At 36.5% G+C, this 16,622-nt stretch overlaps 1 protein-coding gene across 2 annotated transcripts in view; it reads right to left on the reverse strand.

The window, feature by feature from the left end:
• Positions 1-16,622, reverse strand: part of TBC1D4 (TBC1 domain family member 4) — a 66,578-nt gene that overhangs the window by 26,973 nt on the left and 22,983 nt on the right. For both annotated transcript variants that reach the window (XM_047080674.1, XM_047080682.1), the window contains exons 8-9: positions 11,579-11,653; positions 10,035-10,261 (exon numbers count right to left, since the gene is read on the reverse strand). In XM_047080674.1, coding sequence (XP_046936630.1) covers positions 10,035-10,261; positions 11,579-11,653 — 302 coding nt within the window. The remainder of the gene's footprint in view (positions 1-10,034; positions 10,262-11,578; positions 11,654-16,622) is intronic.

A 16,622-nucleotide genomic window follows, 5' to 3' on the forward strand; every position in this document is an offset into this window, starting at 1 on the left:
GCAGCTCTGACAAACAAAACTACAATAAACTCACCCGAAGGATTCTGAAACTTTTATATTTTGATGGTGGGATTAAACTATCTTTTAAAAATCAGACTTGGGGCACACAGGTGGCTCAGTCAGTTAGGCATCCAACTTTAACTCAGGTCATGAACTCACAGTCCGTGGGTTCAAGCCCTGCGGTGGGCTGACAGTACAGAGCCTGCTTCGGATTCTGTGTCTCACTCTCTCTGCCCCTCCCCTGCTCATGCTCTGTCTCTGTCCCTCTCTCTCAAAAATAAATAAACATTAAAAAAATTTTTTTAAATCAAGTTCCAATTCGCCGTCAATGACATGTTGAATGTCTAGATAGTACTAAAAATAAAACTTAAAGTACTCCTAACAATTTCATTATTGTCTCTAAAATATGTGCTTTTGGGGGATTAGATTATAAAACAGGTCTATAAAGTACCCTCACATTAGCCTGCTACATATTTGAAAGTTTCATAACATCTAAAATTTTATATCCTATAATCTAAATAAATTGCCAAGTGACACATTTTCTTCCTATGTCTGGAATCGAATGGTCAGAATTGATAAGCCAAAAATTAGCAGTCAGAATATAAGATACTAATATACTGAAAAGCACTTACATAACAGACCACTGACCCCTTTATCTTGGTACTAAAAAAGGACATCCTAAAAAAGCTGGTTGGTGGCTGAGATAAGGAAAAGGCTGCCCTGCTTCATTTCATTCCAGAAGCCATGTACCCAGAAGTCTGAGTCCAGATAAGGGCTCCAGCAGTCAGTGCATATATGCAACTTCCCACAGCTTGCCCTTTGATTTACCTACCATTGGTCAGCAATCTGACATTCCTACGGTGGTAACTGCATTGTCCTAATATTTAGCATTTTAGAAGTAGGAACTCATTTTATCCTCACAGCAACCTTATGGGGTAGGTGTTATTTCTATTTCCACTTTTAGTGAGAAAACTTTCTCTGGGTTGAAAAAGTCTAAGCAACTTGCCCACAGTTCCACAGATAATAAATGGAGAAGCCAGAATTCAAATCCAAGTGGTCCAGGATCCCAACAAAGGCACTACACTTCATCATGCCAATGTAAATCCTCTCCTCCTTAGTTCAGACAAAGCACTACTGGACCATAAAACTAAACCTGTCAGTATCCCCAGTGCCATGTGTATTTCTGGTGAAAAAAAAAAAAAAAAATCAGTCTCTAACTGGCTTTAAGTCTTATGGTCAGTATTCCTCTTTCCACTTTTTAATGGCACAAAGTCATTTATTTCAGCAGAGAAATAACTTCAAAGTACTAAGTGTTCACTTATGTACATGTCTCACTTCTTCTTTGCTTTTGAAAGAATTCCATTCCAAAATGCAACTATTTCTTTAAATGGAAGGATCAAAAACAAAACACATTAATATGGTGGACTATACATATATTGTATTATCTTTACATTTTTTTAAATGATAAAACAAATCAGAACCATTTCCTTATTTTTCCATGGTCTTTTCCCTCCTTCTTTTGCATTTTGGAATGTCAATATGTATATTATAAAATTGCTTCCAAAGTGACATATTCAGGAAAAGTATTTTGTGCCAGAATTACCTCTACTGAAAATTTATGAAATTAAAAAACAAATAACTAGGAAGGAAATACAATGTGGTGAATTCCCAATTATTTTTATATTGGTGTATTCTATATATATTTCCTATTACCAGTCACCAGTTAATTAAGAACCACAATCCAAAAGGCACAAATGAGAGCTTTATAAGAAGAGAAAATATTCTATCATATTCTGTAGGCTGGGAGGCACTTCCAAGTCCTTCTGGACACAGCATCAAATCCAAAGCTATGGATATGATATGAATGCTCCCACAAAGCTCCAAGATAACTTTTTAATACATCTTTGGCCAAGCAGTTTGAACCTTTACCACCCTGACTTTTTAAATTAACATTATATTTCTTGTGTTAACACAGAATTTTTAATGGATACTTGTCTGCTTTAGTAACAATTAATTTGCTGGATGTTGTAAAAAATGGAAGTGTTTTAGTGATCACTCATAGGGACTCAATGTTAAGGTTGCAGTCATGTTTTATTCCACCTCCCCCCACCCCCACCACCAGGCAGCATAGATACATTGTTCACAAAGCTAATATGTGGAATTTAAGAAACAACAAAAGTGAATACAGGGTAAGGGGCAGGGCGGGGGGGGGGGGGGGGGGGGTGAGGAGAGAGGGAAACAAACCACAGGAGACTCTTCGCTATAGAGAACAAATTGAGGGTTGATGGAGGGAGGTAGTTGGGTGATGAGTATTAAGAAGGGCACTTGTGATGAGTACTGGGTGTTGTATATAAATGCTGAATCACTGAATTATACTCCTAAAACCAATATTGCAGTGTATGTTAACAAAATAAAACTAAAAAACAAAAACAAAAACAAAAACCCAAAAGGTGTTTTTCTGCTTAGCAGCAAACTGCCCCTCATCCTCCAGCCCCTGGGCACCCATCTAAAACGAGTAGCATCATAAAGGCCAAATAAATGACTAATACTGATTAAAGCTATATCTAAATCACAATGTTTTACAATTCAAGATAGAAACAAGACTTGATTAATGTGATATAGCACCTATTTCACAGAAATCTGAAAAAGTGTTCTCTTTGTAAATGCCTCAGGAAAGACTCGTGGAACAACATAGTGATGAAACTTAAGCTTTTCTCACAGGATCCAAAGTATAATTTACACATAACTGCATCAGGTACACTAATAGTTTATGTAAGTCCTGACTTTCAACTAGGTACAATCCTATCATTCTTTGGAAAATCTATACTAATTAAATAAAACTGATATTGAACTATTCTAGTGGAAAGCAATATATAGCATGTGAGCTATGAGTCGGAGATAGATTAATCAGTGGAACAATGTGTAAAACAAAAAGAAAAAATGAGAAAAACAAGGAGTTTTATTTCCTAAGCTCTACTTTGAAGATACATTTTTAAAAGATTAAGTCCTTTACACTGGAATTTAAAGTATCTCTGGGTGGCTAGCTCATTTGCTTACTCACATCCCTAAAACCTAAGATTAAGGAAATAATACTAAACAAGATATAAAACATCCCTAGGGCTCAATCTAACCATATGTAAAATAAGGAAAGTCCAGGCCAAATAATCTCTAAGGTAATAAACAGACCTGTTTTTATGACTGTAGAACCTAGAAGGACACACAGTAAAACTAACACTTCCATTAGGCTTTTAAAAGTAGGTAAGAGTCTTACACCCAACCATTAAAAAGTGTCAATCAATTACAAGTCTCAAACAAAAAGTCATTTTTTATCTTATCAATGTGTCCAAAATGGTTTCCTTTTTTCTCCTCTCTTTTCTCCTTTTTTTTCATTCTAGTCCAATCTTTAACACTGTGTCTTCACTGTAGCTAGAAAGAAATCCAAATGTTAGTGGCTCCAAACAGAAAGATGGGCATGTCTGTTTTTCACGGGATTCCTGATACAAACTAAGTATAGAACCTAAAACAAAGCCAAGAATAATTATTTCCAGTTAAGTTGTACAGCAATAATTTTGGATGTTTATCACAAAAAGCATGCGAGTTGAGAGGAAGAGATATCACTACAGATGTGGTCAGACTTCCATAATAAGGAAGTAGGTGTTTTCCTGTGTCCAGACCAGTGGGAGGTTTGACAGGCCTCAGCAGTGTCTCAAAGTAACCAACTTATCAAGAATTAAGGCGAATAGAAACAGATTAACAATCCTCTTTGGGTGAAAACTAGATTAAATTTTATGACCTTGTTTCTTTTAGGATGCTCATTTCTGCATCTTCTTGAAATAAACTCCTTATATGTACATACATACCTCCGAATGAGCAAATTCATGTCTATTAATTCAAAATTAAAATCAGGCTTTGCTTGAAGGCCACGGCACAGTACTAAGGAATTGTCAGCACGGAATAGAGTAGAAACAGGATTTCTGTTTGCAATCAACATTTTATATGATTATTTGTGATCTTTGATTACACCAGGCATCACATTTTCCCTACGACAGAACCCTATAGCACGAGAATATTGGCATGCATTCAGGAGACAGCCAAAACTGTTTTTTAACTGACAGTGATATTCAGGTGGAAGAATTTATGAATTTTTATAAGAACATATTTAGACCTCTAATCACCTTGATTCTGAAGCAGTGTCCTGTCTAGTCCAACAGGAAAAGAAGGAATGACATTAGCATACAGAGAGAGATGTATGACCAAAATCAGGATTTTAGAATAAAAGGCATTTCCATTAGTCATCAATAAAGCATGAAGTTATTTCAATAGTGAATTGTGAATGATAATACTATTTTTATCAGTGAACACAAGAGAACTATGTGGAACCAAAATTGTACTACAAAGTACTTCAGCAAAAATCTTATTTTCTCACTGAAAAGTCTTATAAGTGAATAGAAGTAATGACTATCATTTTACTTTTGACCAATTAACTTCAATATAAATGTTTTCTTGGTTAAAGGCTTAAATGCTGAGAAAAAATTATAAGGAGTGACAAAGATGCCTATTGATAGAAAGGATGTATCATATTTGATAAATATTATATAAATGTATTATATCATCACATTTATGGTTCAGCTACTAAACAATGAAATGACATTAAATTTTTAAAAACTAATTCAAGGCAAAACAAAACATATGCTTATTCCCTTTCCTTTATCATTTCAAGGCTGTGCAGATAAACCTACTAATCAATAAACCATATTAAAAATATCTTGATTCCTTTTTCTCAGCCTACTTAAAAACAGTAACCTGACATGTTTTTAATAATTCAGAATAGAGGTCCTAGAGAAGGATGTCTAATCTGAGTTTCAAATTTTCAATTTAATAGGCTTTTTAAGAAGTAGTATATATTAGCCTATATGCTAACATACTCTGTACCTTATTTGACTGTGCATATTTAGAGATCCACTCTATACAACTAATAAGATGCGAGGTACTCAATTGAAAAGAAAATTGTAATTCATAGTATTCTGAACCTCATTCCTCTCAATATTCTGAATAGTTGCAGATATTACAGTAATTGTGTGTGCTTCATGTTCTCTCTGAAAGGCGTGATGAGAAATGTAGATTCAGAAATCACTGAATTAAAACCATGCTCTTGAATATCCTCATTCTTAGGAAATACATATTAAAGTATACATATATGCACGTGTGTGTGTACACATATACATATAATATGTGAATAAACAGAAGGAATGATAAAGAAAATGTGGAAATTTAAAAAAAATGATGAATCTGGATAAAAGGTTTTCAGGAGTTCTCCATATTATTTTTCCAAATTTTCTTTAACTCTGAAATTATTTCAAAATACAAATTGAAAAAAAACCCTGTCCCAGATTGTAACTAGTAATTTATGTCTAAGTGACTTACTAGTTGAAATAAACCTATTAATAGTGAATTTTGTCCAACAATTTTACTACTGTGTACATAGTCCTCAATAATGGACAGATATGCTAATATCCAGGACAACTAATAATATCCAGGATAGCACTCTTTTAATGACCCAAAACTAGAAACAACCCACATATTAAGTGGAATACTATACAGCAATAAAAAATAAATGACCTGAACTACACATAAAATGGGGATGAATCTCATAAAGTAATGTGCAATGAAAGAAGCCAGAGTAAAAGAATGTATGCTGTACCATTCCATTTATATAGAGTTCAAAACCAGGCAAATATGAACAATGGTATGAGTGATCAGGGGGAAGGAAAGTGATTGGGTGGGAAGAGAAGAACCGTGAGAGTACTGATAGCATTCCATTTATTGAGAGGTGGTGACATGGGAGCAATCACTCCGTGACAATCCACTGCGCTGTATGCTCAGGGCTGGGGTACTTGCCTTTTTTTTTTTTTTTTTAAGTTTATTTATTTTGAGAGAGCGAAAGAGAAAGAGAGAGAAAGAGAGAGTGCACACACGAGTTGGGGAGGGGTGGAGAGAGAGAATGCCAAGCAGGCTCTGAGCTGACACAGAACAAAGCCTGACTCGGGGCTCAAACTCACTAATTGTGAGATCATGACCTGAGCTGAAATCAGGAGTCAGACACTTAACTGACTGGGCCACCCAGGCAGCCCTGATTGTTATACTTTTCTATAAAAATAAAAATTTTAAGTTTCTTTTTGGCCTGCTGGGTCTATGCTGGTCAAATTACCAAAAAACAAACAAACAAAAAAACTGTACAGAAAGTACAGAAAAATGTACAAGAAAGTGCTCTCTGATTTTTTCGCTATTCTTAGAGCCAAGAAAATATTACAAAGTACAGAAAACGGGATTATTTTTAATGATCCTACAAATTTAAAAGTTCTCCATATGTTTAAATATATCACTTCAAGTAAGATAGCTACAAAAAGTGAAAATTTTCAATGCAAAACTAAATACACTTACCCTCTGACTTTAATATCCTTCTTTAGAATGAGATACAGAGGACTAGGAAGTTTGAGCAAGAATAATGCACACACTTAAGCAAAACTACTGAAGACAGATATGTAACACACTACAATATAAATAATCTAAAAAAAAAAAAAGCCACTGTTTTGGCGTTCTGCATTCTGTTCACAACTAACCTTTGACCTTCTCAATGATTTTTCCTAATTGTCACTTTTGGGCAGGGTTCTGTTTCCAGAAGAAAACTAGGATTGCCCAGATGCTCACTTTAACTAACATAACAATAAGGAACTGCCAGTATGTTTCATTCAAAGTGCTGTACTCTTATTAATAGGTAGTACTATAGACATAAGGCAAACTGATATTTTTATATGTGTACATTCTTGGTTCTCTCAATTCATGGCATATTCCATATATACTACACTGTTTTTTGTAGCTAATTTCTTTTCAATCTTCTCCTATAAGGTTGTCCCTGAAAAATCCCTTATTTACTTTTTTATATTTATTTTTTAAGTAATCTCTACCCCCAAAGTGGGACTCAAATTCCCAACCCCAAGATTTAAGAGTTGAATGCTCTACCAAGTGAGTCAGCCAAGTGCCCCCTCGAAAAGCCCTTTAAAATCAGTTCTTCATTCATTTTCTTCACTAGAAACTCAATGTATGAACATGACTTTGTACTAATTCAGAGGAAGTTCAGATTCAAAATTTTTTAAATCCAGTATTAATTATCTTTCTTAGAGTGAAAATAATCAGCACACATAGACAAAAGATACTCAGAGATCATTCAAAAATTAGTCTAATTTAACCAGTTGCTGAAGGTTACCTAGTTAAATGCTAACTTTTGGGATTTCCTTAGTCTAAAAGAAATGGGGTCAAAAAGAAAATCTTAGTGACACACAGGCTGGTTACAACAGGTATTCCTCTCCTTGACTGCAAGAATTGTCAAATATCAAATGACTAGGAACAACCCAAGTCTATCAGCAAGACAGTGGATAAACTGTAGTGTATTAAATGGAATACTATACAGCAGAAAAAAAAGAATGAGTCAAGCAAGCTACAACGAAGACTGGAATGAATATCACAAACTTCTAAGCCAGCAACAATCCCTTTAGAAGAATTCCCAAGCTAACTCAACACTTTTCGAAGGCTACCGTTATCCCACTAATAATTTGAATAATCAGTAAGATGTCATAATTTTAAATTTTTTAAAAAGGCAATTCTCCAAAAATCACTACATCTAATTTTGTGTACTTAAAAGCACAAATATTTTAAAAGCTATACATTTTCAATACTGAGAACAAAACAAAATCAGATAACTACAAGACTCAAGAAATCCTTCATGCTATCTGAAAGAGTTGACATCAACATGATCCTGTACCCATTATGTATTTTACACTGAGTTTTAGAGAAGTAAATCTATGTCATAGAAAAATCAAAGAAATGCCTAGGAAATATTCTATATACTTAAAAACTAAAGATATATTTATCTATCATGTTAGTACAGTTGGCTTATGGATTCCGTATCATATGTCCAAAGAGGCTAAGAAGAAAAAGCACAATCAGAGGAGATTTGCTTAGTATGTATTAGCACCAGGTCTTGTTGCAAACAGTACAAAGCTTAGACTCTGGAGCGTACAGCAAAGAAATACACAGTACAAAAAGATACAATTCAAAAAGTTAGATGATCGTGTTATTAAAGGCTTTGAAACACTGGTTTTAAAAGTTTTCTTGATAAAATTCATTGGAATTGAAGCCACTATATTAGAAATGGATTAGAACAAGCACAACATATGGATGCATAAATGTCACTCCAAAATTAATGAGCCACTTTTTAGTAACATATCAGCATATCACTGCAGAAAATTTTGCTTTGCAAACAGAGGACACTGATCTCACCTGATTTCATTTTCATACTGTGGGGACAGTCTACCTGAATTCTGGTAAAAGCTTTTCAGGAAAGAGGGGGCAGTGAAGGAAGGGGCAGAGAAGGAAGTGTGAAGACTTGGAAGACTGGAGGAAGAATTACTCTCCTTGGGCATGCGCCGAACTGATGGAAGAATGCTGAGTACAGAAAACACAGCAAATTTGTCTTAATTTATATTTTGGCAAAATCTTCATTCACTATGAAAAAGCATATAAACAGGTTCTTGCTATTAATTCAATCTTGCCTTTCAAAGCTCAGGGCTGGATCTTCTATGGAAAAAAGGAAACATGCAGTTGTCTGTTGAGATGACCATGACCTTGCTCACTCCTCACAAACTGAATTCCTCACCTGTGCAGCATGTCCAACCATACGTGTTTGTCTCTAAAACATTCTTAACAGTTTTAGGACAAACAGAGTTTATTTTTATGTGCAAAAGATACTTCAAGGGAAAAAAAAGTAGGAAAGCAGAAATAATTACAGGAAACAAGTTCCTGTAAATGATTATCAGTAGTTCAAAGACTTAACTATTTTAAGTCTAAAATAATTTTTTAAATTCTTGATAATTTTTCCCGGAAAAAAGAGACTTCGTGCCTTGTGTAAATATAAATGAAGCAGTCATTTTTTAAAAAATCTTGATATACACATGAATTGTAAATCTTTTTTAGAAAAGAAAATCTGAGAAAAATTAACTCTATTACTCTACTTTATTTTCATATATCCTAAGTATCTACCTTATTTTTAAGTATCAAATTAGTCAAAAAACAACACTGAAGATAAAACAGTATCCTTAAACTTAATGCTGATAACTCTGATAACAACTAATATAAAAATTCCTTTTACTTAGAGTTCTGGGTTGTTGTTTTGTTTTTCCCCAACTGGGATCACTATCAGACTCTGTTTCCTATATCAGACTCACAGGCAAACTAGAGAAACAAAATTAATTCTAGGATTTAAATTCTGACATGTGCTACACAGGAAGATGTGAAAGCACTCTACAATTCTGAGTTTACCTCCTTTATTACATATTACCAAATGCCAAACAATTTTGTTGAATTATTTTTTAAATACCATATAAGATAATTTCTAATGGACACTCCTATCAATTATTATATATGTATTCTTCTTTACAGATATCACTTTATTCTAGATAAAATTTTTAATAACTTTCATTTTTGGCTTTAATTTATTATAAAGTGTAGCCAAATTTTATGTCATGTAGGAAGATAGCTTAGGTGATTTTTTTAACCCTTGTATTTTATTATAGGCTAACAGGAAGTTCTACTTCTATGTACATTATTTTCAAATTTGCTGATTATGTTTCAGTAGAGTGGTCCTCAAGAAAACACTGAGTAAAATGTGTTGTCACCAAGTTTTTCAGACAAAATAAGTGTGTAATATCTTGTATTCTCCATTTTTCTGGGAAAAAAAAAACAAAAAACAAAAAAACTGTTTCTGTCCAAAATGCTTTAACTCTTCTCTTGGAGTGTACCTTAAATCCTGCCTTGTTTCTTTTAGTAACTGAAGTTTTTTACAATTCAATTTATTTTTCTGGTCTTTCTAAAAGCGAACTGTTGGCAGCATGAAGTCACAACAAATCTTAACCGCACAGTGACCGTAACAGGTGACAGGAGAATTTCATTTCACTTTCCAGAAAGAGTGTTGGACTCACCTGCACTGTTCGCTGGAGCTCTGCCTCAGAAGAGGGGAGCGAACACCGTGAGCTCTCCCGTCCTGTAAATTCAGCTTTCTCTTTGTGGTTGAAGGTGGGTGGCTGAACGTGTGTGCCCGTCTTCGAAACTGTGGGGAGTCAGAATCCTCTTCAGGGAATGTCTGCCAAGCTGAGGACAGTGGGGAGGCTGGTGGTGTCCCTGGTGGAGAGTCTCCCGGTGAATAGTCCTGCAAAGCAAGCAGAAGTGAGGTCCTTCTTTCCTACATGGATCATGGCAGACCTGCTTCAACACACAGCTCAAAAGTGACAGGGAGCCTCTTCTTCCTCCTGAGTCATGACAAAACTTTTTTTTTTCTTTCACTCAATCCATGCTGAAGGCTAATCAGTATCACCACAACCCATTTCTTCAGATAAGCAGCTGTAACACAGCATCCGTCAAGATAGGCAGAAAGAGAAAGGAATGATAAAAAGTATTCTTTCTCCTAACACTTTGTGGTAAAATGCTATAGCTGCTGTACTTTTCTCATTGTTGCCAGAAAGATGAAAAGGGATCATGACCAAAAAAGGGCAGAGTCTGGATTTACATATCTACTGATTTCCGTGACATATCGCCTGCATGCTTCCTGTACTGTCAAAACAATATCGTGATGCCTGAGTATCCAAGTTTCATAGCAAAGCCTTCAGGAAAATAAAATAAAGCCTGTTCAGTATCTTCATTCACTGTGGATATTTCTATCCAATGACAAGTTCCCTGAGGTAAAATTTTTTTAAAAAACATGAAAAACAGGAAATGAATGAAAAGCGAGCTATGCCGGAATGCCTCTCCTATTGCATGGGTGGACATCATAAATCTTTCAATTTAGACAGGTATGCTGTTTATACTTTCCAAAACAGGCACCACTGTAGAAATGTTTAGCTTGATAAACATGGGTTAGGGTTAAGACGCTCATAGTGAAACCAAATCCCCACTTCTATCAACACAAAGTTCAGTAAAAATATTTTAATATTTTCCATTTAAAATAGGTTGCATATACCTCGGGTGACATATTGCCTGATACCTACTGAGAACTATCTAGGAGATAACAAGGAACCTAATGTTACAGTTAAAAAAAAAAATGGGGGAGCAGTAACATGACAGAACAAAAGATAAAAAGATCACCATACAAGTGCAATAATTAGATGACTTATTTTTCTGTGCCTTTGGATCAAAAGTTGCTCAAATACTGTGTTCCCAAGCGTACCATCTCCAAAACAGCAAAGAGCCTGACAGAGCACCATTAGCCTGGAATAGGTGTTCTGCGCTAACATGAGAAAGCTGCAGTGGAAGAGAGCAACGTAATAATATCCATAACCTTCTTACTTTAAATAACAGTATTTTTTCATTTATTTTAACATTAATCTAATATTTTAAATTTAATTGTAACAATAACATTTGTTAAAGTCACAAACGACTCATCACAAAACAACTAAGCGATACCGCCATATCAGCGCTGGTTTTTGCCAAGTTGCAATCAGCAGTAAAAACAGGAGCTCAGACGAGATACCTTCTCTGAAGCAAGACTGTTGGACCGTTCAAAGCTATCCATACTTCCAAGCCGGCCTCTCATTCTGTTAGCTCCCTGAGTGAAGAGAATAAAATTCAGTTGTTCATGCAGTTTGAATTTTTACTTTAAAAACCATAAAAGGCGGTTGCTTCTTTATACTAGCATTAAACTGATCCTTTTGTGTTTCGCTCAGATTCATTGGCAGTATTAACAGCCTTGCCTGCACAGTAAACAGAACTTATACACAACCTATTTGCACTGCTTCTAAATCAGTCATTGGATAACTAGATACTCTGATCAAGGTTTTTAAAGTTACTCTGGTTACAAGGTTAAACATTCTTCATCCATAAGATCAGGAAAACCCCATAAGATCAGAGACAGCCCCATTCACTTTATGTCTCATACAGATAAACATAACCGTGGAAGGCAGAACACAACAAACCACAACAGTTATAAAGAAAGGTAAAAAAAAAAAAGGGGGGGGCGGTGGGGGGTTGGTGTTGCGCCTAGGTGGCTCAATCGGTTAAACATCTGACTTCTACTCAGGTCATGATCCCATGGTTTGTGAGTTCAAGCCCCACATCAGGCTCTCTGCTGTCAGCATGGAGCCTGCTTCACATCTTCTGTCTCCCTCTCTTTCTGCCCCTCCCCCCTCCCTAGCTCTCTTTTTCAAAAATAAACATTAAAAAAAAAGTTTCAAAACATCCAACCTCCACAACACCTAGATTACAAACAACATAGTTCACATTATAGGATTATAATAAACAAGTTTTTAAAAACTCCATTGGAGGGCTGCCTGGTGGCTCAGTTGGCTAACTGTCCAACTCTTGATTTCAGCTCGGGTCATGATCTCACGGTTCATGGGTTCAAACCCCGCATCGGACTCTGCACTAACTGTATGGGGCCTACTTGGGATTCTCTCTCCCTCTCTCTCTTAAAAAAATGAGCTAAGGAATGCAAATTACAAACAACTGCATCGTAAAATGTATAGATTCAGCTTCATTCATTCTTCCATATGAAAACTACGTCAATAAAACATTTCTCTCTAGAAATGCTAGACTATCCGTCAGTCTGCTTCAAGACAGGTGAACTGGTTTTTGTGGGGTTTCTTTGTTTTTTGTTTTTGTTTTGTTTTTTTGTAGTTGTTTGGTATGGATTTCATAGATGATCTAAGAAAGAGGAACTGAAGAGATCATCTCATCTATTACATATTCTACTGTGATTACAACTACTATCTTGTACAATCTGTTTTTCATGTAGTCAACAAGTGCCTCAGCAGTTACTAGTTTATTATGAAAGTCAACAACAGAACTCAGTATGGCCAAACATCACATAATCCATCAACTGCCATTTTTTTTTTCTTTCTCTTTGAGCTACCCATTATAGAAACCTCTGCCTTTTTACCTTACTCTGGACAGGTTGCAATTTAGACTTGCCAGTATTTTCCTTTACTATCAACCTAGACATTTCTTTTAATACTACCCTATGTTGAAATGTGTCTGTGATCTTATGTCTTCCTCTTTTTTACTTCCTCATTTTGGTGGAGTGCATACTCCAGGTGCCTTCTGAGAAAGGGAGACTGGGGCACCTAAATAACAATCATATCAACAGTAAAATTGATGGCCACATAAAATATCAGTGAGTACCTATCCCCTTCTATATACTATGTTGAGCATTTTATAGTGCATTATCTCATTTAATCCTCACAGAGTCTCCAAGGTGGATATAGTTACTTAGCTCAACTTTACAGTTAAGGAGACTGAAGTTCTGATTATGTTGCCAAAGTTTACACTGCTAGTTCAAGGACTGGGCAGCAATTTGAACCCAAGAATTTCAACTTAGCAGTGGAACTCTTGAGCTCATATTCACTGTTATCTCCTGTAAACAGAACTTGGTGAAAAGTGGAATTGCTAATAAAACTAAGCAGCCTACACTGGTAATTTTTCAAATGTCCTGCAAAGAACCTGATCAAGGTTCTTTCAGTTCTTCAGTTCTATGCCTAACAACAGACACTTCCAGTAATAAACTATATTTGTGGTGGATCAATGGTTTGGTTCATGTGCGTGGCCAAGAGGAAACTATTGTGAGGACCAGGTTGTTTTTCCCCTTATTTTTTAGCTGCTACTTCCAGGCCAACCTCCCTGCTTATCTTAAACAGGTTATTTGGTCACAATAAGGAGACTGGTCAGACAGGTATCAAGTCATTTCCATTATTAGAAAAGCACTTAAATCACACATTTTAGTCATAGCAGTGTTTTATCCATGTGTTTTGTGTGTGTGTGTGTGCGCGGACACAAAGAAAAACAAATTTACTTTAAAATTATACTCTAGGGGCACGTGGGTGGCTCCGCTGGTTAAGTATCAAGCTCGTGATTTCGGCTCAGGTCATGATCTCACGGTTCATGAGTTTGAGCCCTGTGTCAGGCTCTGTGCTGACAGTGCAGATCTCACCTGGGATTCTCTGTCTCTCTCTCCCCCTCTCTGCCCCTCCTCTGTTTGTACACACACACTTGCCCCCTATCACTCTCTTTCTCTCTATCTCAAAAATAAATAATTTTAAAATAAATAAATAAATAAATAAATAAATAAATAAATAAATAAATAAAATTATGCTCTATCGTGGTCATTAATTCACACATTTCAACAAGGAAGGACAATGGATAGTACTCTGAGGGAAGCATAAAATGAGAACTCTTTTCCAATGATGCATACTTTATATTGATAAATGTTCCTCTTTTGGAAATATTTATCTATACATAAACACATTAGTGAATATTTCCCTTCTATAAAACTTCAACTAATGAAAAAGCAACAAATACCCAGAATACAGGACTCTGTCTTTTCACCTCTGAGCAGACAGCTTTTCCAGTTTAACTGTCTGATGATTTGGTAATACATGTGGCACGCCTCTTCCCCTGGACCCACTTTTTAATTGTTAATGAGCTGAGCTTCTGAGCATTTTAAAAACATATCCTATTTCATAAACAGCTATAGTTAGTTAAATCAACTGTCTTCACATTTAAAAATGGCAGCAATTATGAGCCAAAATCTGTGGCTGGAGTGCCAATTTTCTACCATATAACTCAGAATGAAAATGATACACTGATCAGTTTTAGAGGTACACAAAAGCCCTCTTCTGAGTAACCTTTAACACACCATGGATAGCTGCCAACCTTCCCCTTAAGTCCATTCTGCTGCACATGGTGCAAGCAAGATCTTGTTGGGTCACATAATTTATGGCACTTGGCAGCACTGTGGGGCACAAAAGCTACACCATCCACCTCGACCAAAATAGATGGGCTGTGTGTGCCCTTGCCGACAGAGTTGTTGCAGCCACTCAAGGCTATGTATGTGGCACTTCAAAGTCAGCCGTGCAAGTGCTGTGCAGAACGCCAAAGTACTAAATGGGGATGAGGAGAGTAATACTCTAAGCACCCTCGGGTCATTCCAAAAATGACAAGGGTTTCAGAGCTTCCCACTGTCTGGACCATCTCCTATCTACACTGCGATACTTTCCTAACATAATGACATTTCATCCTCGTACTGATGTGAGATAGGCACAGTATCAGGATGCCCATTTCACAAATGGGGAAACTGGCTTAGAAGAAAATAATTTGTCCGGGATCATACGTATAAAACCTACTAGGGCCAGGTCTTGAATTCAGGCCCCCAGACCACCTACTTAAATGGCCTTTCTACTAAAATTCTCACTAAATACAATGGGAGATAGGAGAAGGAGGGCGGGGAGGAGGGGAAGAGGGCAGGAGGGAGTGAGAAAAGGAAGGAGAGAGAAAGAAGGAACACAAGTAACTTATAAATACTGGGGAAGAAAAGATAGGACAATTTTATGAAATGGTGCCTTAACACACTTCTGATTAATCTTGTAGAATACTCTTTTCCTACATTGTGTCTTCTGCTGATAATAGGGTTGGTAGCTGATCACTTTAATTAAGAGAAATATCTATAAAGTATTTTGAGTTCAGGCAAAGAAGAAAGAACAAGAACACCCTACATCAGAAGGTACTATGTCCTAATGCTCCCCTGCACTTCACTTTCCTGACCCTAATACTTGTGATGACAACAGGCTAGTGATTTTGTAGACCATCCCTCAATTTGGGTTTGTTGACTCTACCTCATGATTAGATTCAGGTACTGCTCCTTTGGCAGGAATACCACAGAAGTTCTGTACTCTCTGTATCAAGTCGCACAAGATTTCAATTTGTCTCATTGCTGATGACGTTCCCTTGGGTCACTTGACTGAGGTGGTGTCTGCCAGTCTTCTCCACTGTGAAATTACTACTTTCCTCTTTGTTATTAAAAAGTATTAATTAAATCCAGTAAATATCCTGATCATGATCAACTTCCAAGGTATTCATTTATGTTTCCTATCAGAGTGGGCTCGTCGTTTCCTACTTCATGCAACAGGTTACAATCCTTGGCTATCATTTATTTTGACGTTTATATTGCCTCAGATGTCAAGTGCGGGAGCCCTTCAAGGCCTTTTTAAAACTTTTTTTTTTTTAATTTTTTTTTTCAACGTTTATTTATTTTTGGGACAGAGAGAGACAGAGCATGAACGGGGGAGGGGCAGAGAGAGAGGGAGACACAGAATCGGAAACAGGCTCCAGGCTCCGAGCCATCAGCCCAGAGCCTGACGCGGGGCTCGAACTCACGGACGGCGAGATCGTGACCTGGCTGAAGTCGGACGCTTAACCGACTGAGCCACCCAGGCGCCCCTTAAAACTTTTTTAAAAATGTGTTTATTTATTTTTGAGAGAGAGCTAACAGGGGAGGGGCAGAGAAGGGGAGAGAGAGAATCCCAAGCAGGATCCACACTGTCGGCACAGAGCATGATGTGGGGCTCAAACCCACGTACCATGAGATCATAAACTGAGCTGAAATCAGGTCGGACGCTTAACCGACTGAGCCATTCAGATGCCCCTCAAGGTTTTTATGACATACCACCATCTTTCTTTGAGCATTCCCTTATTATCTAAAATACCAACATGCTCTGTTTATCATCTACTTCCTTTTGAAGTCCTGG

The sequence above is a fragment of the Lynx rufus genome, unplaced genomic scaffold (assembly GCF_022079265.1).
Source record: "Lynx rufus isolate CCGP_SWC_20201006 ecotype Redwood Valley unplaced genomic scaffold, mLynRuf1.p SCAF_1, whole genome shotgun sequence".
Lineage (NCBI taxonomy): Eukaryota > Metazoa > Chordata > Mammalia > Carnivora > Felidae > Lynx > Lynx rufus.